This window comes from Urocitellus parryii, chromosome X (assembly GCF_045843805.1).
Source record: "Urocitellus parryii isolate mUroPar1 chromosome X, mUroPar1.hap1, whole genome shotgun sequence".
NCBI lineage: Eukaryota > Metazoa > Chordata > Mammalia > Rodentia > Sciuridae > Urocitellus > Urocitellus parryii.
This window is the reverse complement of record NC_135547.1, coordinates 80557117-80584853: the sequence shown is the minus strand read 5'-3', so window position 1 is coordinate 80584853 and position 27737 is coordinate 80557117. Positions and strand designations below refer to the sequence as shown.

At 33.2% G+C, this 27737-nt stretch overlaps 1 protein-coding gene across 6 annotated transcripts in view; it reads left to right on the top strand.

Annotated features, from left to right (window-relative positions):
• Atrx (ATRX chromatin remodeler) overlaps nt 1-27737 on the top strand; it is a 217620-nt gene that overhangs the window by 60140 nt on the left and 129743 nt on the right. For 2 of the 6 annotated variants that reach the window (XM_026405585.2, XM_026405588.2), the window contains 7 exons: nt 302-415; nt 4738-4847; nt 6636-6703; nt 6972-10042; nt 15165-15237; nt 25217-25350; nt 25809-25985. In XM_026405585.2, the coding sequence (XP_026261370.1) occupies nt 302-415; nt 4738-4847; nt 6636-6703; nt 6972-10042; nt 15165-15237; nt 25217-25350; nt 25809-25985 (3747 nt within the window). The remainder of the gene's footprint in view (nt 1-301; nt 416-4737; nt 4848-6635; nt 6704-6971; nt 10043-15164; nt 15238-25216; nt 25351-25808; nt 25986-27737) is intronic. The other 4 variants (XM_026405586.2, XM_077794035.1, XM_026405589.2 and 1 more) reach the window with 4 other exon arrangements.

Here is a 27737-nt window from a genome sequence, read left to right as displayed (position 1 = left end):
GTAGGCACTATAAAAATTCAAAACTGGGATGAGGTTATTTTATTCCTACATTTCTGTTTTAATTAGTTCATAATACCTCCCCCCTCATAAACTATATTCCAATAAATTATCTGATTGTTGAAACCTGGCCCTTTTTCTGCTTTCCCATTTTATTTACTTTTGTGAGGTCCTTAGACAAGTATTTTAAAGCTTGAGAGAAACAAACTATGTACCAGCAATGTTGGCTTTATCTGAACTGAAGTCTTGTACTTCACTTGCACATTTAATATGTGTAATGGTTTTTTAAATGAAATCATTCTAGGTACAGTGATTGTACAACCAGAGCCAGTGCTGAATGAAGACAAAGATGATTTTAAAGGGCCTGAATTTAGAAGCAGAAGTAAAATGAAAACTGAAAATCTCAAAAAACGCGGAGGTAAATACAAGTGAAAATGAACCATGAGTTTAAATTGCTGTTTATGACCATATTAGAAAATCTTACGTGCTTTCTAAAAATACCTCCACTTTTCTGCCCATTGTTTTTAAAAAGCACTACTTAAAAATAACTTCTGTTTCTCTTTTGAACTCTGAAGCAGAAAAGGTTAAACACTATTTATCTAAACTCCTTTGCCTTCATTGGCTATTACGTTATTTATCTCAAGAATCTTGGCATTCCCTTCTTCACATTAGTTCTATAATCCCTATACCAGAATACCAAGTGTTTTCCCTTACTCAGAATTTCAGACTTGTGCAAAATCTTGCCCATGGCCTTTAGGTAATTGCATACATATTTAGAACATTGTCACATAGAGTGACGGACATCAACATTCAGTATTTCCTGGTGTACTTATTAAAAATGCAAATATTTTGACTCCACTTCTGACAAGATAGAATTTCTGGGGATGAGGTTGAGAATATACCCCAATTTGTCCTTAAAGTATACTCAAATTTTTGATCCACTGATGCAGTGCAGAGATGAGTAGGAAAGAGAAGAGAGCTAGAGCCAATAAACCACCCTCCATATGCCTGAGACACCTTTCCCTTTGTCTTATCATCACTTATGTTCTCAGCTAGATTGGCTAACAATTTGTATAAATTTAGCATTAGGAGAATTCATTTAGAAATTTTATTAGAGTGGAGTATGTTTCCCACTTGTTCATTTTTTACTTTTAATTGGTGCCTGTATATCTTTTGGGCACATTATCAGAGCCAGAAACTATAACCATAAAAGAAATGAATTTCTTTTTTTATTTTAAATATTTATTTATTTATTAGTTATTGGCGGACACAACATCTTTGTTTGTATGTGGTGCTGGAGGATCGAAACTGGGCCGCACGCATGCCAGGCGAGCGCGCTACCGCTTGAGCCACATCCCTAGCCCCAGAAATGAATTTCTTAAAGAGAGAATATGACAGTAAATTTCTAAATAGAAGTATAATGAAGGTGTGGCCATTTAATACTGACCATGTTATATGATTGTGAAATGATAGAGAAGTTTTTATATTGGTGAAATTTCGTGCAGATTTCAATTATCTTGATGGAATTAGTGAACTAGATTCACAGTTATAAAATATCACATTTCAGATTAAATAATCTGTGAGGTTGATGGTGAAAATCAAGGAAATGTTGTTTAGTCTTCTGTCCACAAGGGGGTGATCAACCCCTTTTGAGTATACGGACGATTTTTTGAAATCTAGTTCATAGTAGAGAAATTGCCATTGCAGCAACACAACTCAGTTTAAGATAAACTACTACTCTTAAAACTTAGAGAATCAGCAAGTAGAAGGTGATGATAAGGATTAGAGGATAAGAGTTTCTTTCCTCTGAGCATTGAGTCCTTTAGCGAAGACAGATAATTATGTGTACTTCATTGTGTCAATTAATGTTTAAATGGTGTCTTTTGGGAAGGGGCTCTAGAGCAGTCAGTGTCAGATATGTGGATGGGACTTGAAAGCAGAATAAGGACTTTTTGGGGAGGGTATTCCTAGTGCCACTCTGGTATGCTGCTGGTATTTGGTCTCAGCTGATATTGTTTTCTGGAATATTTTGTTGAGTGTCCTGTGTAAGAATGTTTATATCATGCTTAAGTGAATATGCATGTTTATAGCCATGTAGTGCACTTAAATATTTTATGTTTATTTTTGTCTTAATGATTTGTTACATCTGTAAACTGTCAGAAATCACACAAGAAATTTCATTTTAGGCTTATGCATGTGTGAACAAACTAGTGATCTGAGATAGTGGATTGCTGTGGCTATTGTTCAGACTTTTTGGTAAAATTAGTTCCCAAATTGAAGCCTAATTTAGAACAGTGTCAAGAATGTAAACTTTATATATAAAATAATATTTTATTATTTTATTTATATATAAAATAATATTTTATTATTTTATTTATATATAAAATAATATTGATTTGGAACAAAATTATAGCACAGTGTCACTTAAAAAATCATATCCTGTTTTGACATACTTTTCCCAGTTTAATTATTAAAAAATATGTTACACTAACTTTTCTACACGGCAAAATAATTTTAGTCTCTCTTTAAAACACTAAAATGTATTGAGCTCAGAAATGAAAATGTTTTTTTTACATTGACACACTGTTATAATCTTTATTTCATAACTAGATATAAAAATTTAAACATACGTGTAACAGAAACAAGTACATAAAAAAGTAACATTTCAACATTTTACCATATTTGCTTCAGATCTCAATTAAATAAAATATTGGTTCAGTCCTACTCTCATCCATTTCCCCTTCTTCCCACCCCACAGGTAATGATTATCTTAAAGTTTTATGCATGTGCATGTGTATGCATGTTTTTCTATGTTTTCTATATATGTATTTATTAAAAAACATTTTTCATTTAAAAATCAAAAATAGTATGATATATATATATATATATATATATATATATATATATATATATATATCCTTTGAGAACATTTCTCATTCAACATTGTTTTTGAAATTTATCCATGTCAGCAAATACACATCTAGTTGGTTTTTCACTGCTCTATAGAATTCTTACAGTATAAATTTATCTATTTCCCAAATGTGAAATTATTTCCAATTTTTAATTTTCTAATTAGTGCTATAGTGAATATCCTCATATACAGTTCCTTTTTCCTGTGGAAGAAATTCTCCAAAGGATCACCTATTTTTAAAATTTTCTTGAATGATATATATGCAAGAGCACATAGCAGATGCTTAATTAATAGTATTTAACATTGGGTGTATATTCAAATTCTAGGTTTCATTTATCTTAATTAAATTATTATTTGAAATGAAAATTACACCAAATATTTCTGTTAAAACAAATAACAGAATACACGAATACCCAAGATCAAAACAATGTAGGGCAGGCAGTGTGATTAAAAATAAAACATTAAGTAAGCCTTGAGATTCTCTTTCATCTTCTGAAAACGTATGATGGTGTCCTTATGCTTTGAACTGTTTTAGCTTCTACAAGTAAAGATACTTAAAATAGTCTTTGGGTCCATGGTGCTTTGGATCTTAAAACTAACAAAACACAAAAAGAAAACTCAAAGGTGAGAAATGCATCTGGCGTTTTGTGTTATTTAGGGATAGAGACTTTTTTGGGGTGGGGTGGGGTGGGGTGTTGTTTCTTCCAGTCGTCTCCTTTTTATTTGTGAACGAAGACATTTTCACTGACCTCTTTTAATCATAATCTACTGTTTTATTTGGATCAAAGTCTTGGTTGCATATCAGGATCTGGCACAAAGAGAGAGAGAGAGAGAGAGGGAGGGAGGGATTTCAGTTCTTTGTTTTATTGGTTGGGAACGGCTGTCTTTTTTTTTTTTCTCCCTCCTTTTTCTTTTTCATTTTCTTTTTCTTGAGATGGGGGGTCTCACTGTGTTTCCCAGGCTGGTCTTTCACTCTTGGGCTCAGCGTCCCAAGTAGCTGGGATTACAGGTGTATTTCTGTTTTTTAAAAAGATTCTTCAGATGATTCTGATGTTCAGCTTAGATTGTGAGACACTGCTTTAGCCGAAGTAGGAACAAGAACAAGGCAGGAGAGGTTTCTTCTAATTGTTGCTTGTATAGGTTATCTTCAGCCTGTTTTCCTGTAGATAGTACAGGATGAGGGTATGCCTTTCCAACTAGCTGATGTTTTGCTGCTGTATAGATAACTCATAATGTCCAACCAGACCCTGTTAGTAGGGAGTGAACAGTAGGCATAGAAAGAAGCCATGTGGGGATTATGGACAGTATTGAAGCAAATCTTAGGAAGGAAATGGGTAATATCAAATTGCCAAGTTTTCATGTACCCCATTGATTGAATTTGTGCAGACAATTCCACTTGGAGAATAAAAAATGTTTATGTCATTTACTTCTCCATTCCCTAAGAACAGATAGTGTATTTATTTGTAAAGCAATAGCAATGAAAAAGAGCCCTTGATCTTTATTTTTAGAACTTCCTTATGGGGTCTCTTCATGTTATGCCAAGTTGTGAGAAATGAATGGGGTTTGTATATGTAAAAGGAAAGATGTTTAGAATTTGTAGCTCAGAATTTGACAAGGTTGTCAGATTTTTTAGAAAGTCAGTATTTTTTTTTTTTTTAGAAAATCAGTTAAAAAAAAAAGGCTTTTTAATGGGTGTCCAAAAAGTTATTTCCCCATGGATTATGAGGTATCTCATATCTAATATAAAGTTCACAAAATGCTGACTAAGGTAAATATCCTTTTTCCCCCCCTGTGTAAATGTGTAAATAATGATCGCTCCTTTCTCCTAGAAGATGGGCTTCATGGAATCGTGAGCTGCACAGCTTGTGGACAGCAGGTCAATCATTTTCAAAAAGATTCCATTTATAGACACCCTTCACTGCAAGTCCTTATTTGTAAGGTATGTAAAGATTTGTTGATCAGGCTTACATTGTAGAGGGGAAGACCCATATATAAAAGGCCTGAAAAATGCCATTTCAGGGGAGATATTGTGATTATGGAGCAGATAGGAAGCCTTTGTAATTAGGACTTGGTTGGCTTTTCAGTGGAGGTGTTATAAACTAATACCTGAAATGTGAATAAGAATTAGCCTGGTAAAGTGGGATTGGTTCAGCTCCTTCTAGGAAATACAACACAGTATTCAGCGATTGAGAGCTAAAAGAGAGCCTGTTAAGTATCGAAACCTGACATTTTGTGTATGTGTGCATGCTTGGTTTTCTAACCCTCCTTTTAATGTACCCTACTACTTTAAGTTTCCATGTGGAAGAGGGTTTGAAGTAACTTGAGATAATATAATTTAAATGTTTCTTATAGGTTGATTATGGTTTTAATAGTCTGTCTACACCTTTTTTGTTGGTAATACAGTAGAGTTCTTTTAAAATACCTATGATATAAAGGTTATGTATGGGCTCCCCATCTCTTGTTAGTGCTGAGATGAATCCTGTGTGAGTATCTCACTTTTGAAATGCAGGGGTAGGCCATATTTTCCTGGGAGTTCTAGCTATAGTTCTTATTTTTTATTAGTGTGATACTGATGATTGAACCCAGGTGTGTTCTGCCTCTGAGATATATCCCCAGCCCTTTTGTTTAACTTTAATTTTTGTTTTTGTTTTGTTTTGTTTGTTTTTGGTACTGGGGAGTGAATATAGGGGCAAATAACCATTGAGCCACATCCCCAGTCCTTTTTTTGTATTTTATTTAGAGACAAGGGACTCTCTGAGTTGCTGAGACTGGCTTTAAACTAGCGATCCTCCTGCCTTAGCCTCCTGAGCTGCTGAGATTACAGGTGTGCGCCACTGTGCCCAGCTCTGGCTGGTTTAAATTTTGAGACAGGCTCTTGGCAAGTTGCACAGGCTGGCCTTGAACTTGTGATCTTCTTGCCTCAGCTTCTTAAGTTTTAAATTTTGACAGCTGGATTGGTAACCTGCATTTCCTTTCTCTTTTCTTATTTGCTTTTTTCTAAGGACGAGTCTGTAAGTCTAGGCAGCTTGGGTAGTTTTTGGAACCTTCCCTTTTCCCAATCTGACTGGAAAGGAATTTGAAGTTAGTGAAACTTGAATTTGAATAACAATTTTGCCTCTTAATAGTGTATGATATTAGATTAATTTACATATTAATGAACCTTAACTTTTCCCCTTAGAATATCTCCTACCTTGTAGGTAGATATTTTGAGATTGAAAGATAATGTAGGTTAATAGTTCAGTTGTACACATAGTAGCTGTTTATATGTGGTGACTGTTAAAATTAGGAAGTAGAAACATCTAATACAGTTTTATGTACAGCTTTGTAAGTTAGTTGTATAAGACCAGAAATTTGCTTTATTAAATAAAATCTTTAATAAAAATCTTTAAAGCACTTTTTAAGTAAGGAATAATAGTGCTTGATGGTAGGGCAATCTGTGTCAAAAAGTTAATTCCTTGAGGTATTTCAATGACTGGAAAATACTAGTATTGGGTAGTACAATGTTCTGATTTGATTGTTTAAAATGTGCACATTCCTTTTACTTTATTAATGATTTCAAATGTTAATTTTTTGGAGTAGATGTAGCTCAGTGATAGAGTCCTTATGTAGCATGTGTGAATTTCCTGGGTTTAATTCCCAGTACTCTCCACCAAAAGTTAAGTTTTTGTTCCTTATGAATGTTAATGAATTTTGAATAAAATTTCCCCTTCCTTTTTTCTTTCTATAGAATTGCTTTAAGTATTACATGAGTGATGATATTAGCCGTGACTCAGATGGAATGGATGAACAATGTAGGTAGGTAATAATTAAGATCACCTAGCATTCAGTGTCATCATTTTGGGGGGAATTCATAAGAGTCTTTTACTAGATCCGTCTTTTGTAATCTCATCATTATGATGTCTTTTTGCACTAAGCTTTAAGTTTTAAGCTTTCTGATAAGGAATAGGCAGATGACCTAAAATACTACTAAAATTGCTGACAGGACAATTTAAGTTGCTTTAATAATGAAGAGATTAAAATTAGTTTCATTTGGAATAATATTTTAATCTTTAAAACATTTCAGATGGTGTGCAGAAGGCGGGAACTTGATTTGTTGTGACTTTTGCCATAATGCCTTCTGTAAGAAATGCATTCTCCGTAACCTTGGTAGAAAGGAGCTATCTACTATAATGGATGAAAACAACCAATGGTATTGCTACATTTGTCACCCAGAGCCTTTATTGGACTTGGTCACTGCATGTAACAGTGTATTTGAGAACTTAGAACAATTGTTGCAGCAAAATAAGAAGAAGATAAAAATTGACAGTGAAAAGAGTACTAAAGTATGTGAACATGCACCCAAATTTTCTCCAAAGAAGAATACTTCAAATTGCAATGGAGAAGAAAAGAAATTAGATGATTCGTGTTCTGGCTCTGTAACCTACAATTATTCAGCACTAACTGTGCCCAAAGAGATGATTAAAAAGGCAAAAAAACTGATTGAGACCACAGCCAACATGAACTCCAGTTATGTTAAGTTTTTGAAGCAGGCAACAGATAATTCAGAAATCAGTTCTGCTACAAAGTTACGTCAGCTTAAGGCTTTTAAATCTGTGTTGGCTGATATCAAGAAGGCTCATCTTGCATTAGAGGAAGATTTGAATTCAGAGATTCAAGCTTTGGATGCTGTAAACAAAGAGAAAAATACCAAAGAGCATAAAGTTGTAGATGCTAAGTCGGAAACAAAAGTACGAAAAGGAGAAAAAATCTTTGCTTTGGAAAGGAAGGATATTTCAAAGTCAGACGGTAAACTGTCCAGAAAACAGGTAGATAATGAGCACATGGATCAGAGTATCCCAATAGAGGAACAAAGAGTAAATAGAAGTACCAGTGGTGAGCATAAGAAATCTGATAGGAAAGAGGAACCTCAGTATGAACCTGCTAATACTTCTGAAGACTTAGACATGGATATTGTGTCTGTTCCTTCCTCAGTTCCAGAGGATATTTTTGAGAATCTTGAGACTGCCATGGAAATTCAGAGTTCAACTGATTTTCAGGGGGATGGCAATAGTGGAACTGAGCAAGAATTGGAGAGTTCATCTGTAAAATTAAATACTCCTTCAAAAGACAACAGAGGAGGTATTAAGTCAAAAAGTACAGCTAAAGTAACAAAGGAATTATATGTTAAACTCACCCCTGTTTCCCTTTCTAATTCCCCAGTTAAAGGTGCTGATTGCCAGGAAGTTCCACAAGATAAAGATGGCCCTAAAAGTTCTGGTTTGAACCCCAAGTCAGAGAAATGTGGACCTGGACAGGAAAACACCGACAATGAGCATTTAACTGAAAATGAAGTTCCTTTACTTTTAGAAGAATCTGATCTTCGAAGATCCCCACGTGTTAAGACTACACCCTTGAGGCGACAGACAGAAACCAACCCTGCAACATCTAATTCAGATGAAGAAAGTAACGAAGTAGTTAAGGAGAAACAAAAACTATCAGTTCCAATCAGGAAAAAGGACAAGCGAAATTCTTCTGACAGTGCTATAGATAATCCTAAGCCTAATAAATTGCCTAAGTCCAAGCAGTCAGAGATTGTGGATCAAAATTCAGATTCTGATGAAATGTTAGCAATCCTCAAAGAGGTAAGCAGCAGGATGAGTCACAGTTCTTCTTCAGATACTGATATTAATGAAACTCAGACAAATCATAAGACTCTGTATGATTTAAAGACTCAAAAAGGGAAAGATGATAAAGGAAAAAGGAAACGAAAAAGTTCTACTTCCGGCTCAGATTTTGATATTAAAAAAGGCAAATCAGCTAAAAGCTCTATGATTTCTAAAAAGAAACGCCAAAATCAGTCTGAGTCTTCTAATTATGACTCAGAATTAGAAAAAGAAATAAAAAGCATGAGTAAAATTGGGGCTATCAGAACAACCAAAAAAAGATTTTCAAATAGAAAAGATTATGATTCTTCTGAAGATGAAAAAAACAGCAAAAAAGGGATGGATAATCAAGGGCAGAAGAGTTTGAAGACTGCACAAGAAGGATCATCTGATGATGCTGAAAGGAAACAGAATTTTTCTTCAGCAGAAAGCACAATTGAGAAAGACAAGACCGTAGTGGAATTAAGAGATCGACTTTCTAAGAAACAGCAGCCAAGTGTTTCTTCTGATGTTGCTGATAAGCCTTCTTCAGGGAAAGAGGAGAGTTTAAATTCCCTAGAAGACAAAAAAATAGTTGAAACTAAAGAAAAGAGCAAGCATCTGAGAACCAAAACATGTAAAAAAGTACAGGGTGGCTTATCTGATGTTGCTGATAAATTCCCAAAGAAAGAGCAGAGTGATGATTCCTCTGAAGAAGATAAAAAGCAGAACAAAAAGGGGACTGAAGAAAAAGAAAAGACTATAGACTTGAAGAAAAAAGTAATGAAGATAGAACGGCATTATGAATCATCATCTGATAGCACTGAGAAATTACCTGAGGGAGAAGAAAGTTGTCATTTTCCTAAGGGCCTAAAACAAAGCAAGAGTGACACAACTGATGGAGAAAAGAAAGGTAAAAAAATGAAAGATAAAATTTCTAAAAAGAAGGATGAGTTATCTGATAATGTTGAAAAGGTACCAGGGAAAGGAGATAGTTGTGACTCTTCAGAAGATAAAAAGATTAAGAATAGAGCATCAGGTAGAGAGAAGAAAAGACGCAACTTGCCTGAAAAGAGTTCAAGGAAGAGACAAGATTTTTCATCATCTGATACTGAGAAATGTTCCATGAAACAAGATGGTTGTGACTCTTCTGTTAAGAAACCGAAAAGAATAGAATTGAGGGAAAGAAGAAATTTAAATTCAAAGAGAAATACCAAGGAAATACAAAGTGGCTCATCATCTTCTGATGCTGAGGAAAGTTCTGAAGATAATAAAAAGCAGAAGAAACAAAGAGCTTCAGCTAAAAAGAAGGCAGGCAATGTCAAGGAAAAAAAGAGAAACCCCCTAAGAACAAGCAATAAAAGGAAGCAAGCAGACATTACTTCCTCATCATCTGATGTAGGAGATGATGATCAGAATTCTGTAGGCGAGGGGAGCAGTGATGAACAGAAAATTAAGCCTGTGACTGAAAATTTAGTGCTTTCTTCACACACTGGATTTTGCCAATCTTCAGGTATGAAAAAAATAAGTAAACATTTTAAAATTTGTATTCTCTTTAAACCCTTTTTAATAACTACATTGTTTAATTTTTCCTGAAGAAAATCTAATTCAGGATTACTCTTTAGGAGAAGTCTATTTAAAAATGATCACCAGTTTACTATAAGACCTTTCTTGATTTAATTTTATGCCATCTTTGTAAAATATTTCATAAATTGTTAGTCTTTTGTGTCAGACCAAAGTTTTTGGGTAAATAACAAAAATGTTCTATATGTGTTTAGTGCTTTTTTTCTGGGGTAATGAACAGTAAAATTTATGAAAGAAAATGGTACCTTTTGTGAGAGTAGTCCAGGAGGTATTCATTTAATGGAAATGAGACCAAAAGTTTTAAGTGCTTTGCCAAGCATATAGCTTTTAAAATTGGAACAGAGAGCTTTTCATTTGGTACTGGGGATTCAACACAGGGTTGCTCAACCACTGAGCAATATCCCTAGCACTTTTCATATTTTGAGATAGAGTCTCTCTACTTGCTGAGGCTGGCCTCAAACTCCCAAACTTGGATCCTCCTTGCAACCTCTCAAGTCACTTGGATTATGGGTGTGCACAACCATTCCTGGTTTCAGAAGAGATAGCTTTGAGTCCCATGAAATCCCATTAAATAGCTTAAATTTAGTGTATTGAAACCCTTTTTGATATTTCTTAGCTAGTTTCTGATAGTACAAACAGAATCTTCTCTTTTTTGGCTCCTCCCCAATCACAGATGCTTCTCTTAAAACACTATCAAAATGAAGGAAGAAAGAAAATCCAAACTGTAGATGGAATACCCAAACCTGATGGGATAGAGAATCAGGAACATTAGGATTTGAGTTAATTGGTTATGGCTACCTAGAAACATAAAATAAAAAAATTAATCATTATTACACATATTTTCAAACATTGTTTGTTATACTAAATATATTTGATTGTTATTATATAAATTTATTATAATTTTCACTAGTTACTTGTATTGTTTGTTTTAGTAATACCTGTTAGTTAACTGAGGACACTTAGATTTTGATGGGGAGATACTGTGATTGAACCTGGAGGTGTTTTACCACAGAGCTGTTTCCCTAGCCCTTTTTATTTTTTATTTTGAGACAGGGTCTTGCTAAGTTACATAGGGCCTGGCTGAATTGCTGAGGCTGGTTTTGACCTTGGTGTCCTCCTGCCTCAGCTTCCTGAATTGCTGGGATTATAGGCATAGAAGACCACTACCAACTCTTTTGTGTGTGTATGTGGCCTGGGGATTACTGAGGATTGAACCCAGGGGTACTCTACCTCTGAGCTATATACCCAGCCCCTTTTAGTTTTTATTTTTGCTAAGTCCCCCAGGCTGGCCTTCAATTTGCAATCATCTTACCTCAGCCTCCCTAGTAGCTGGGATTACAGGTATGTTAATGCTCAAAATTACACATTTTTATAAAGTAAGTTTCACATAAAACTGTGTTCCAATATAGGATGAAGTTTAACTTTTTAATTTTTTTTCTCTTTCCACATTCCTTTTAAAAATTTGTCCTAATTAGCTATACATGATAGTGGAATGTATTTTGACATATTATACATATATGGAATACAACTTCTCATTCTTTTGGTTGTACATAATGCAGAACTGCATGGGTTGTATAATCATGTGTTGAAAAAATACTTTGAGTCTGAGGCAGGGGGATAAAAAATACAAAACCAGGGGCTGGGGTTGTGGCTCAGGGGTAGAACACTTGCCGAGCACATGTGCGGCACTGGGTTCAATCCTCAGCACCACATAAAAAAATAAAGAAATAAAGTTAAACATGTTTCTTAAATCCAAGGCCAGCTTGGGCAACATACTAAGCTCTTGACTCAGTATTAATAAACAAACAAACAAACAATAAATAAATAAATAAATGGGCTGACAATACAGTTCAGTGGTAGAGCATCCCTGGATTTAATCCCCAGTAGGGCCAAAAAAAATAATAATAATAATTAATTTTTTTCTCTTTCCACATTCCTTTTTAAAATTTGTCCTAATTAGCTATACATGATAGTAGAATGTATTTTGACATTATACATATATGGAATACAACTTCTCATTCTTTTGGTTGTACATAATGTAGAATTGCATTGGTTGTATAATCATATGTGCACTTAGGATAGTAATGTCCACTTCATTCTACTATCTTTAACCATTCCCCTTCCCTTCCCTTCATTTCCCCTTTTCTCATCCAGAGCACTTCTATCATTCCCTAACTCCCCACACCACTGTGAAATTAGCATCTGCATATCAGAGAAAATATTCAACATTTGTTTTTTTGGGATTGGGTTATTTCACATAACATGATGTTCTCCAGTTCCACCCATTTACCTGCAAATGACATAATTTTTTCTTTATTATGGCTGAGTAATATTCCATTGTGTACATATGCCAAATTTTCTTTATACATTTATGTATTGAAGGGCACCTAGTATCATAAAGTATAATTTTAATAACTGTATGTACACCTCCATCCTCCTCTGGGTTTTTAATCAATCATTGCATCCACAATGGGCTCAAGGGGATTTTCTGTGTTTTGAAACTTTTTTTTTTTAGTTTTAGAAGGATATCTTTATTTTTTTATGTTTTGCTGAGGATTGAACCCAATGCCTCATGCATGCTAGGCGAGTATTCTACCATGGAGCCACACCCCCAGCCCCTCAGGGGCATTTTCTAACCTGCATTCACTAATGACACTTGGCATATTGGGGAAAGAACCCAAGCAAGTGACCGAAAAAACCCTAACCCCTCAGAGCCACAGACTGGGTTTTGTTATGTGAACTACTTCAGGCGTAAAGAAATGGAGACACACACACACACACACACACACACACACACACACACACACACATTTAGTGATGATAAAACAATAGATATGCATTGTGTTTTCTAAAAATAATGCAAAGAATAACAAACTAAAAGTTATTCTTAATGAAAAAACCCAGAAAACAATGTCAGCTAACATTTCAGTGTACATTAAGCAGCTGTAATTTTATTACAACATGGAGATCATTCTAAATGCCTGTCTTGCTTTCTGCCTATTTTTTTTGCCTTCAACCTTTATTAATTTGATAACTAAGGAACAATCTCATAGATTTCATTTACATGCCTTTTAACATTAATGCAATTAGAATACTTTTTTAAAATATTCCAGAATTTCTGTGTGTCTTCTATTCTGGATTTATTCCATATTCATAATTCTTCTGAAATAGCTTCTTACAATTGAAGAGCATTCATTAGGGATACATGCCATATATTTTTTTTATTCATTTGTTCTTAGAGATTAATGACAGCATTAGTGATTTCTTTTAAATTAGAGCTATTGTGCTTTTAAGGACATCCATTCAAATGCAAAACTGGAAAGGAACTGACAAGAAAAAATTCTTCAGGAAAAGTATGTCTTTATAGAGAAGATTGAAAACAATAAGTTACCTGTTAAGTGATCTAAGTAGTACTGATAAAGCTTGCACTGAATAGGAGTCATTCTCTCAGCTAACACATATTCATGTTTTGGAGGCAAAAACTTTGTTAATGCTGTATAATCTTTCCTCTGTAATTAACAAGAAAGATAATGATAATTAGTTAATCTAAAAACATGACAGTAATGAACTGCTTTTTGAATTCTTGTTTTGATTACAACTAAAAGACACATAGTTAAACACCAAACATAAAAATTTGAAAACCATATTTGTACTTGCTAAAATCACACAATGATCCATGTATTATTATAGTAATAATTTCATATGATAATATAGTATACGCATAAAAAACATACTGCACTATATCAGTCACATTTTTAATTTAAATAGTCATTTGACAAAATGACCACTTATATCAATGTAAGTTCTCAGGACAGTCTCCTCCAAGAATTATGGGGTGTGGGGGGGGGAGAAAATGGTGGGGGAATGTAGTAAGTTGTGGTAACAAAATGACTTGCTTTAATCACATTCTAATACCAATAAATCAAACTGTAGTACGGTCTGAGTTATACTATTGATAAGATATACATTTGTGCCAAATAACACATAATCTGAGTAAAAATGTTTGCCCAGTTGAGAAAATAAGACATGCACACACACTTTGGGAAATATTTTATCATATGTATAAGGAAAAAAACAGAACACTAATATGCTAAAAAAGAAAAATCAGAAAAATGATACCTGGGTAGTAGCAGCAGTACAGATAAAGAATACATAGGGGCTGGGGTTTCTAATGTGATGTTTCTTTGTAGCTACCATTAAAATTTAATATCTGAAAAGAAGGTACAGATCTTGAGATCCATTAATAGTTAGCTCAGTCTCTACATACTTATCTATTCACGAATGTAAATTAACCAAAGGTCTGTATATAAACACTGTTAGCCTGTTTAGGCTATTGCCTGCATGTGAAAGTAATAAAACTATTTCTCAAGGATTACACATCTCACTGGGCTTTGAGGTACACATGTGTAATCCCAGGAACTATGGAGGCTGAGAAAGGAGGACTACAAGTTCAGCAATTTAGTGAGGCCCTAAGCCGCTTAACTTAGCAAGACTCGATCTTTATTAAAAAAAAAAGGGGGCTGGGGGCTGGGGAAATATCTCAGTAGCAAAGTACCCCTGGTTTCAGTTCCCAGTACCCCCCAAAAAGTCTCCTCTCTTAATTCATATTGACCTCTCCTACAACTATGGAGGCTGAGAAAGGAGGACTGCAAGTTCATGGCTAGCATCAGCAATCAGATTACCATTTTGAAATTTTTATTTTGGAATAATTACAGATCCACAGGAATTTCCAAATTTGCTTCTTGTCTAGCAGGTCCAGAGCTCTGTGTTTAATTCCCAGCACTGCAAAACAAACAAGCAAACACACATCGTGTAATGTTGTAAGGAACATTGAAATATTTAAGACCTTACTATTTATCATTTTACTTCTGGTACTTCACATATTTTGTACTACACTTTTTAAACATTCTTTTTACTCATATTTTGCATTTCAGAATAGTGGTTAGTACCTATTGGTATTTTTTAGAGCTTTGGAATTTCAATTTTATTTTATAATGTTTAACTTATGTAGATCATTTAAAGCTAATTTTAAGTACACTTTTTTCCCCAAGGAGATGAAGCCTTATGTAAATCAGTGCCTGTCACAGTGGATGATGATGACGACGACAATGATCCTGAGAATAGGTATGATTCCATCTGTAAGGACTTAAAAACGATTATAACACACCCTAGGCGTGGGCGCAAACATCAGCAACGGAACAGCAAGCAGGTTGTAAAAACCGGGAGTGCCTGCCTTAGAAAGACTCACTCACAGTCTTCCTGCAAGTTTGAAAGAAAGGCCAGAAAATGGGTTAAACTCAGAAACCTTAAGAGAAAATAAATATAAATATTAACACACCTAGCATAGGGTGTGTTATAAATACAGAACTGTCAATTTTGTGTTTTCATGTAAACTGTGATAATTTTTGAATCTATTTTAATTTTTATAGATTTTTTTTTGATGAAAGTGAATTATATGAATAAATTGGTAACAACAGACATCTCTCTATATAATTGGTTATTGTTCTTAATTGTCATCCAATGAATTTGGTGATCCTGTTTTTTAAGACCTGTTGAGATTGAAAAAAAGATTCCTCACATAGTTAAGATTAAGAAATTGCTTTCAAAATAAGTTTTCAATTTACAGGGATCCAGACTAGATTTTGTCCATTTTTCTAAGAAAATGGAAGTAGTATGACAGTGTTAACTTTAATAAGACAGTAGGTTTAAATGTGTAGTAGCTTGTAGAATTTTATTTAACTGAGGGATGGCTGGGAGAAGGAAAAAAAAAAGGACACATTTCTGACATAGACAGTAAAGAATTAAAACTGGTGTTAAAGAATATAACCACAATGTTTTACCAATCTTTTAAACATTTTGTTTACTTTAGTATATCCCCAATCATAATCTCCAATCATGAAGACAGAGTGGTATAGTGAATGAAATTGGAATAATGGGGATAAGGATCATATCTTCTAATGTTTCTAACAACTAGGTGATTTTTGAGCGTCAACTTGTTTTGCCAAAGTTTTCTACCTCTAAAATGAGTAGGTTGGATGGCGTTTTCTCTGATTAATTCTAATCTGGTAGAATTGATGAATTTATTAAGGAATATTTATCCCTATCAGTAAATTCTAAAATATTAATTGAAGATATAAAAATACATAATTTTTGTGCCATAATTTTTAATGAATTTAACAGAGTATTAAATACTGTAGGCTGCGTTGTTATGGTAGTTGTTTTATGTCTTGCTGATGGTGATAGGTTTCTCAATTTGAAAGATCAGCATTCTGCTAACATAGAATATTTAAAGTGAATGAATAGGTTTATTTTACATTTTTAATAGAGCTTAATTATGGAAAGAAAGAGTCGGACTCTGCTTTCCTCCTTTTTTTTTTAAATTAAAAATATATACCCGATTATTTCAAGGAATACGGGTGGGGTCCACAATGGAATGGTAACTGCATACAATTTTTGGATTTTACATTATTTTATCACAGATAATAAAAACATTTAAAATTTTATTTTAAAAATGCTTAAATTCTTACTTATATATACTATTATTTGTTTTCCTGTATGAGGCCTCAAATGTTACTGATAGGCTAACAGTGTTAAGTACATTATATCCTAACTCAATTGTGAGTGATGAACTTTGATATTTAGTCACCAAATAAGATTGTTATTAAGTTATGATAAGTTTTGTTAGAACTTGTCAAAAGATTACATTTTCATCTTCTAATTTCTCTGATCATATCTCTTTGTAACTGGCAAGTATTTTATTAGCACTTACCTTTAATTCCATCTTGTATTTGTGATAAAAAAATTACAACCCTATTGAGTACTTTTGAGGAATTGAATTTTATCTTGAGCATGTCTTTCATTATACTCAGTTTAATGTTCTTTTATAATATATAATTAATAATTTGTTTAATATCCACTATACCAAAGAGATATCTAATATGCATGGGTGATCTAGTCATGATGTGCATACAAATAACTTCTTGCACTATTTTAGTATAAATGATGTATTTGAGCAGATTTGAATATGCACTAAGCAACTTTAAAATTTTTGTCTGCAGATCATGATTAAATCTTGGCATTATTTTTCCAATTTGACATTTTTTGAGTGGGATGTGTTTTAGTAGTAGTATATTGTAATTGTGTGTAAATTTGTACACAATTGTGTAGCTGTGTAAAAATTGTGTATAAATTTCATATGCATTGCTTTTTTAGTAGTATTGTAATACATTTCCAGTGATGGTGTTTATGGAGAGGTAAATAGTGTATTGTTGCAAATGCTTCACTATTTCAACGCAATAAATTTGTGTAAAACTTTTTCTTGTTCAAGCATTTAATTTTAATTATAATGCACCTTTTCATAAGAGTTCATAAAAATTTTTAGAATCAAGATATATAAACTAGTTTGAACCACAGATGTTCTTTATGTTCCTGAAATTGAGGAAGTAAATACTTTTTCCAAAACATATATGGTTATATATATTTGTGTGAAAATTTGATTGATTGGTTTTTCTGTTTGAATGTTGTGGTAGTTTTTTTGGTTTGTTTTTATTAGCACACTTTTTAAAATTATTGTTCAAAACGTTACTAAGCTCTTGACATATCATATTTCATACATTTGATTCAAGTGGATTATGAACTCCCATTTTTACCCCGGTGGTAGTTTTTTTGATTTCATTTGAAAAACGTATTCATCTTGGATATTTTAGTAGACGTAAATAAGTTTGTGTTATTTAAAAAAGCTATTATGTAGCATCTGTATTTAGGTAGCATTTGTATTTGAAAGTAGAGGTGTACATTTGTGAGATAGAATCGTGTAAGCTATGAATTAATTTCTATTTAATTGCTTTTATTTAATGAAGAATGACAAAATATAGGTCAATGCTCTGGTTTTATTGAGCTTCTTTGAAAATAGCATAAATATTTTGATATTTGTGTAATAAGAATTTATTAGAATTGATGTATTTTCTCAAAGGCTATAATACCAATTTTGTCATGGTTTTAAATTTATACACATAATTTAAATTAGTTATGAGGAAGTACTATAGGAAAATGTTTTCATTTGACTTTTTAATATTAGTTGGGGGTTTAAATCAGTTCCTCTTTGAACAGGTATCTGTTGGTATATTTTTTATTTTGGGTGGCATTTAATAATTACGCTGGCATTTAAATCACATTTATCCAATGTGATTGGGACCAGAAGTATTTCATATTTCAGAGTTGTTTTTGTATCTGATTCTGTTTGCCTAGTCTTTACCAGTTGAACATCCATGATTTGAAAATACTGACAGATTTCAAAGCACTTCAGATTTCAGATGTATTGATTAGGAATGTGCAGCCTGTATGTTTTGATTCTTTTATGTTTTCAGTATATTTGGGGATATTCAGATCAAACATGTTTTCTTATGTTACAATTTAATACTTGTACAATGAAGGAGCCTCAGTAATATGATGGTGTGTTCAAATTTAATAATGTTAGTGTTCAGGGTTATTATTTTTGGAATATTTTTATTTGTATTTTTTTCAGGATATGAAAAATATTAGAATTGAGCTTTTGAGAGTAAAAACACAAGTAATAGATTTTTCTTATTAAGCAGTCTTTTTTAATCTCTAATTTTTACCAAAAGCAGAGAGTTTTATATGGATACCCTTTCCTGCTAACACAAACACAGGGATCCCTGTCTGCACGCACATATGAGCACACACATATTTACTTTATTGTTGAAAAATGTTTTCTTGGTTCTAGTACTATTACATAGTTTTTCTCATGATTTCTCTGTGATTGGGGCTAAATAGTTTTTTTTTTTTCTCCATAGAAGGAAAATATGTGGAGATTGCTCAAAGAAATCACCCATTATTGATAGACGTTATACTTATTTATAGTGAGAGTAGATCATAGCCTTTTATATTTCCAATTCTCCTAATATCTGGTATTAGTTTTGCTTTTCAAATTAGAAAATATACAAATTATTGTGTTATTTTCTACTGTCTTGGTGCGGGTGTTCTGTTGAAGGCTTTGTACGGTTAATGCAACATATTTTGGAAAGATATTAATGATTCCTGGATGTTGTGCATGTGAATGAAGATATTTAATGATTGTTTACTTGATTTCACGAAAATTATGGCATGATATCATAACTTTCACTTCTATTCAAACATTTCCAAATGCTCATCTTCTACTCCTACATGTTTTAATCCATTCTCTATACAAATTTGCTACATCTGTGATGTTTTTTTCTTTTAATTTTTAGTGGTGGTACTGTTTGGTTAGTAAAATTGTTCGGATTCTTCTTTGCTATACTTGAACAAACAAAGGTAGCATTCTAAATTGAGTATTTTGTTTGTTTCTCTGTTTTAGTAAGGGTTTCAAATATCTAGCAATTTTAAGGTTTTTCAACGTAGTTCAGGTAAGTATTATAAGTCATATAATACGATGTCCAACCAGTGGATAGAATTTTTTGTAAATGAGTAAACTGGTTGCAGTTTTCATCAACTTTCTATTGCATTATAATTCCCAGGAAGGAAGATAATATGGTCAGTAGTGGGGACCATTGTCCTCTGTTTAAGATTAAAACATTATATGTAATCTCTTTCTTTCTTGTTTCCCTATTCTTTGGTGTACTGAGATTTTCAGAAAATGAGAAATAGGTCTTCCTCCAATGGACAAAAAGGAAAGGAAAGAAAAAAATTCAGATTTTAGTGTTAGCAAATGTAACTCAGTTTTGTGACTTGGAGTAATTTCTTGTTTTCACTTTTCAAGTATAAAAATGCTGAACTAGTTCTGAAATGATAAAATTTTCTAAATTTATATCAATGTTAATATATTGTTATAAAAATTCCTCTAAAACTTAGATTTTTTTGTGAAATGAAAGAATACACATTTTGTAATTCAGGCATTATTCTAGTACCATAGCCTGTGTACAGACTATTAATAATTCTGGGTTCTTAATTTCATACAGTTTTTATTTGTCTACTCCTAAGATTTTGTAAATGCCATTTGATAGTAACTTTCATGGTGCCTTCACCAAAAACCAAAAACAACAACAACAATAATATAGGGCCACATCTCATTAATTAGAGATATTATAGGACATTTTACTGAAAAAATGCTTTGAATCATTTTTGAGCTTTTGATTAGTTGGTGACTTCATCATTATCTCATGAATTCTACCAGTTTTGCCTTTGCTTTATTTTTAAAAGTTGTATACCAAGATATTAATTTTGAACCTAAACATTAAAATATATGCTGTTATAAAATTGGAAGAATTCAATATTACTTCTGGAACATATTTTATTTTTAAAATTTATAACCTTTTAGTAGGTGACATTTATTAAAACAAAGCCCTATGCTCTACTGCAAGTATATGTGTTGTTTATCATACTGTTCTTACAGAAAATATTTAACATTCCTTGCTTGCATTCCTTTAGAATTGTTTTACAAATCCACTTGAAAATGTTTTATTGCTACATGGACAATTAATTTGTATCTCTATGGAACATTCATTTCAACCTTATTTTATTCAAAATTCTGTTAACTATATATTCTTTTGTGGAAGTGTTCACAGAAAGTCTAAAAATAATTTTTTTAACAAATTTTGTCGCCTATATATGGGTACATAATATTTAGGCCTTCTAAAATGTAATTTTTATTTAGCAATTTTCTTCACATTTGTTTTCAGAGCCTCTTGAAAGCTAAAACAGTTGTTGTATAATGTATCTCAGATGGCCCATTAATACATTTTAGAGATGAAACATACTGGACTAATGATGTTTAGAAAATTTTTTTATCTTTAAAATTCAATCTGGGTTTTTTCATTTTTAAATATATAAATTTGAAGTCAGTGAAATACATGAATCTTTAAGAATATGATTATAGCAGGGTGCAGTGGTGCATGCTTGTAATCCTAGGGGCTTGGGGGGTTGAGGCAGGAGGATCACATGTTCAAGGTCAGCCTCAGAAACTTAGTGAGGCCCTAAGCAACTTAGTGAGACCCTGTCTCAATATAAAAATAGAAAAGGGCTGGGGGTGTAGCTCAGTGGTTATGTACCCCTGAGTTCAATCCCTGGTACCAGTATATAAATATGATTGTTATGTGTTTGTCTAGGTTCTCAGTTGTACAAAAGTAGTTCATAAGAAGAGAGTATTGCATTGGCATAGTCAAACTAACAGCAGATGGGAATTGGATCTGAGGTTCTACTCTTGGCTTTGTCACTAACTAGCTTTATTTCTTTGGCTAAGTCATCTTCCCTCTCTGAGCCTTTTTCCTCATCTATGAAATGACATAATTGAAATCTAAGATCCTTTCTTCTAGCTCTAACATTTTGTGCTGCTTTTGTTATGGCTGTTTCTCTAAAGCTCCCTTGCACAAGAGATCTTTCTCTTGTTTGATCCTTTTTTAAAAGTCAGTATTTTCAATTATATATCCGCACGAGGCAGTCTACTTTTCTTTCTCATTTGAGTGCTTAAACAAGACATTACTCATTTCCTTCCTAGATAGGATCATAATTACTAAGGGCTTTCTTGGCTTTCTAATCCCCCCACCATTGCTTGTTTGTGTTGTTGGGCTCATTTCTTATTATTTTACTTTTACTTTCTTTAGTAGATGAAGGTGTGATAAGGTATCTTCTTAATGTTCATTATGTAATTTAGAAGACTTAGTTTGTGTGGGTTTTGGGGTCCTACTATTTATTCTCTCATGCACCAGTTCCGATCATTGTTTGTTTGTGGGTTTCTACCCTCCCTCCCATATTATTTGCTTTCTCCCCTTCTCCCTTCCCTCCCTTTCAGGAAAATGGAGGAGTGGCTCCATTACCTCCGGCTCTGCCCAGGTTTTCTGCCACAAGAGTGGCACAGCCTGTGCCTCTAATGCTTCTGATAGAGTCGTGACTGCTTTGGATGCTACACCTGCCCCAAGATGTAATATTGAGCATTGAGATTCCAGGGGCAGTACCTTGTTGCCAGGATGATTTTCCCAGAAACGTCTTGGAAAGCCTCAAGAAAGGAAACTTCAGAGCAAACAGAATCAACTAGGGATCATGACTATACATCCATCACATGCATACCAGCATGGGTCCAGCCGAGGCCTCCAAAATGATGCTTTGCCAGCCTCAGCTGGTTCTCAAGTGATGATGTCTTTGAAGTCTCTGTGGCCCGTGACTCCAGAGTTAAGGTAGTGGAGTTTCCCTTTAAAGCATCTCACAGCAGGCTTTGTAGATGGGACACATCTCACCTCAACATGCTTGCTGACTACTCATGTTGAAGGTCAGCCTCAGCCCTTAGATCATTTAAATTAAGCTCCTATTCTGAAATGGAGTAGATTACATAATAGGCTAGTTTTATGGTGCAGTAGGTCTTTGACATATTACACTTGAGCCATCAATAGAGTTTATGCAAAATGATTCAACTTTATTAACTTTTTCATAATTTACTTGGCTATAAATAACATTCTTGGTAAAGAATGTTAGAGGGCAAATATAAATTCTTAGGTAAAGCATGGGAAGTCTCCATCACTCTGTATTTAACTTGTGATTTGGAGAAAAATGATCATTCTTTGAAATTTGTAATTTTTGTGCTTCTAAAGTAACTATGATCATTCTACATGTTATATCCTTAATGAAAGTTGTTGATGAGTTGTAATTCTTCAGTGTGTGGATCTGATTTCATTTTCTTTGATTTATCAGTTAATGTATTATCTTCTATCATACTTCATAGTCTCTTGACAATTCCAGAATGTGAAAATTAATTAGCTAGGATTACATATTTTGACCTCCAATTTAGTGGATTTATTTTTTAGAGTCTAGAGTTTGAAAATAGAAAAAAGAATACATGGTTTCTTACAATTAACAACCATGTCTTTATAGAATTTTAGGACTTTTTTGAATTTGTAAACACGAGCAGACATCGGTTTTTATGGGGGGTTGGTGGGGGGGACGGGTACTGGAGTTTGAACTCAGAGGCACTTTACTACTGATTGAGATTCCCAGCCCTTTTATTCATTTATTTACATATTTATTTATTTATTTATTTTTATTTTTGAGACGGGGTTTCGCTAACTTGCTGAGGCTGATCTTGAACTTGCAGTCCTCCTGCCTCATCCTCCCAAGTCATTGGGATTACAGGTGTGAGCCACCACACCTGACCAGAATTCTGGTTGTTGAACTAACATTTAGAGTAGCTAGAGTTTGAATTTAGTTTTGTTGTCTCTTTATTGTCCTACCCAAATGATGTCGCAAGATTTCCTTGTAACCACAAATGAACTGTTTTTCTATTTTTAATCTAGTAACCAACACTTCACATACTTTATACACATGCATATATTTTCTGTTCCAAAATTTATTACCCAAGTAAGTTTGAGAAAGTTTTTTTTCTAATATATGAGACATGAAAATATAGTATTGAAGAAGATTTTAGAGAGTTTTTTCCAGAAACATATTTTCATTCAATTTAAAGGACTTAACTTTATTCTTTAATGTGTTGAAAATAGGAACTTAAATATATTTGGGTTCAATTTTTTTGTAGCAAAATAAAAAGTTACAATTCAGTGTTAGTCCCCATTTAAAAACATGTGCTGTATGTAATCCAAGTCAGCAAACCACTGATCTAGAAATTAAGCTTAAAGTTAAACTTTATAGTGCTGAACTCCGGTAATATTTAAATTGGGGTGACCTAATTCCACTTTATTGAAATACAAATAAGGGCAGAAACCATCAGAAAAGCAAACTCATCTGTGGCATCCTTTAGCAATTGGTAATTGTCTGTTTCGTCTAAATATTTCTGATCCATTACTTTGAAGGAGATAGCATAAAAAGGCATATATTAATAAACCTTCATGGACGTGGTTTGCTTCAATCTGCTGAGGTGCCTTTGCTATGCATCTTTGAATATCAATGTTTCTACCTGTCACAATTGAGATTTAACATGCATTAACATTTCCTGTTATTGAATGAATCCTTGAGTGAAATGTGAGTGCATGCTAAGAAATGTAGAGGGGTGTTAAGTCCAGAAATAGCAATAGTTTCATATTCTCATCTATAAGAGTTTGACTGAGCTAGTCAGTTTTGATTGCAGAGTGAATGTTTATCCCATAGAACTTAGCTCATGGCAGACTATTTGATTCTTGCCACCTTCCTTTTGACCCTTTCTATAAGGGTGTTACTGTGATTTATGACTTTATAGCAAAAGGATAGCCAAACTGATCAAACTCCTTGTCTTGCACAAAAATTGTCATGATTTCTTTTATCTTACATTTTCAGATATCTTTCATTAGTGTAAACATTGAAATTTGCTAGAAATATTTTTTACAAGCAGTAAAAGAAGTATTATGTTTTTTTTGCAATCAATTTTTTCTATTAGCAAATTGGTCTTTGAGGAACATCTTGAGAAATTATGGTGTGAGCAGAGCTATTGCACTATTTTTTTCTGAAAGTGAAAACTTGTTTATGTTTAATTTGTGTTCTTTTATCCCGTGTATTATTTTATAGCACTCATGTCCCTTCTCATATCTACCCTAGTTTGAATATTACTAGAGAGTCCTGATTGCTTCAGTAATTAATATTTGGTGTTGCTTTCATCTGTTCAACAGATTTATAAAGTAAATTGAAATTATGGTCCAGAATATTATCCTTCTGTTTGAGGCATTATTTCATAATATAGTGGTTTATTGCACACTAATTTTCCAAGAATATGTTTTCCTGTGGATTAAAACCTCTCCTGTGGAGTTTTCTCTTGGAATGCCATTTGTCTGGATAAGTGTCTTTATTGTTGTTGGCCTATCTGACATTGTAGTGTTGGATGATGGCATCAGAACAAATATAACTTTCTAAGATTATATAGCTTCAAATTGAAATTGGTCAAAATAGTCAATAGGGTATATCCTTCCTGAGACTATTTAGTATATTGTAGTATTGATAAAAAAAGTCAGTGCAAAGAACATTTTTAAAAGTTTTTATTGGAAGCTTAGTTTAAAGCATGGTTTTGGTAGTTTTTACAATATAAAATCTATCAATACCTTTATTTCTATTTAGATACAGAAAATTCTGTTTTTGTTTTTATTTTGGTATACTTCACTCCCAAATATATAGTTTTTTATTGTTCTTTTACTTAAAGAATTGCCAAGAAGATGCTTTTAGAAGAAATTAAAGCCAATCTTTCCTCTGATGAGGATGGGTCTTCAGATGATGAACCAGAAGGAGGGAAAAAGAGAACTGGAAAACAAAATGAAGAAAACCCAGGAGATGAGGGTGAGCTTCCCAAAGAGAAGTGCAGATTGTTATAATTTGATTCCTTGACTAGTTCAGTCTTTGAAGAATATCTGACCAAAAGAATTTCTTAATGGATACATTTTAAAGTTTATTAAAATATTCAAAACTTTATTGCCATTACTTCTTTGTGTATCTTGTAGTAATTATGGAAGTTATTCTAGATCTGTCAGTTATTTCTGGTAAACAATTGATTTTTAAAGCAAAGTATTTTATCCTTTAAAATGATATTCATTGGTGATATTTTGTCAATATTTAGTAGTTATAATTTATCAAGTCTGATGTGTAAGATTACTGTCACCAATGATACCAAGGTATATGTACATATCTGATTGTTTCCATAAATGATGACAATTGTGAAGAGACAACATAGTTTCATGATGCATTTTAAAAGAAAAATTGGCCACAGAAGGTTTTATTGATATATTTTCTTCATTTAGAAGCAAAAAATCAAGTCAATTCTGAATCGGATTCCGATTCTGAAGAATCTAAAAAGCCAAGATACAGACATAAGCTTTTGAGGCATAAACTGACTGTGAGTGATGGAGAATCTGGAGAAGACAAAAAGACAAACCCTAAAGAGAATAAAGAAGTCAAAGGCAGAAATAGAAGGAAGGGTAAGATATTTTAACTCTGAATGTAAGGAACGTACTGGTTTTATAAGTAATTATAGTAATCTGTTTAAATAATTGACCACTGATATTAAGAGAATATCAGTACACTGGAGCAGCTTTCCTCTTGCATGAAAGAAATAAAGAATTTGAGTGGGATGATAATCCAGAAACTTGACAAAACACAAAAATATTGTAAATATTTAGTGGTCATATATACATTTAGACTATAAAGAGAAATAAATGTGACTTAATAGGTTAAAAGTACTTACAAACTATGTAGAAAATATAAGATTGTATACTACTGCAAGAATAAAAATACTTTCCTATGGGAAGACAGAAGATAAAGTTGGCTCGGGTTGATTTTTGCAGTCTTATATGCCAAACTGCACTTGCATGTAGTCAGACTTAATTTTTATAAAAAAATTATTTTTTAGTTTTTGGTGGACATAATAACTTTATTTTTTATTTTTATATGGTGTTGAGGATCGAACCCAGCCAAGCGCACTACTGCTTGAGCCACATCCTCAGCCCCAGATTTAATTTTTTACTACTTTAAACATCTGTGTTCATTTGGGTGCTATGGCATATACCTGTAATCCAAGTGATTTGGGAGACTTGATGCAGGTGGATGGCTATTTTGAGACCAGCCTGGCAACATAGGAAGACCTACCTCAAAAGAAGAAATAAAAAAGAGCTGAGGATGTAGCACAGTGATAGAGAACTTGTCTAACCTGCACAAATTCCCCAAAAACAAAAGCCAGAAAAGTCTTGACTCCCTTTGTAGTGAGACCTTTCCTATTGTCTACATCACATTGTGCATTGGAAATACAGAAATGAATAAGGTGATCATTGGTATGATGATTTTCAACCTGGCTACATGTGCAAATTAGTTGCGGAGTTTTATAATATACATGTGAAACCAGAGGATATTGTGTTAAATAAAATAGGTCAAGTACAGAAGATATTTACCATATATTCTCATTCATATGTATTAGAATATGATCCCTAGAGGTTTAGAGGTGTAGGGGGAAGCCGGCATAGAGGGAGATTGCGTAATAGTTACCAAAATACAGTTAGATAGAAAGAATGATAATAGTGTTCTGTAGCACAGCAGGGTGACTATAGTTCATAATAATTTACTACATTCTTTATGAAGCAGTAGAAGAGAGGAGTTTGAAGGTTCCCAACATAAAACATGGTAAATATTTAAGGAGATATTAATACTAATTGATCTGATTTGATCATCACATGTTATATATATGTATTGAATTATTAACACTGCACCCCATAAATATGTACAAACATCATATATTAATTAAAAAGAACTTGAAAAAAATGTATCTATGACTATATGCCATCCACATGGCATATCTCTATATATCTAGATACATGCATGTTTTACAAGTTTCTCACTGATCTTGCTGTATAGTGGATTTGGCAGTTTAGTAAGATATAGATATCAATATTATAAAAAATTCAAGCACTTATGAGGAGTGTTTTTTTTGTAATAGGTATTTTAAAACGTGGCACAAAGAGGTGGGGTTTTTGTTTGTTTGTTTGTTTTGGTATAGGTATTGAACCCAGGGGTGCATAACCACTGAACTACATCCCTAACCTTTTTATTTTTTCTTTTGAGATGGGTCTCACTAAGTTGCACAGCACCTTGCTAAATTCCCGAGGCTGGCTTTCAACTTGTGATCTCCTTGCTTCAGTCACCCGAGCCTCTGGGATTACAGGCATGTGCCACTGTGCCTA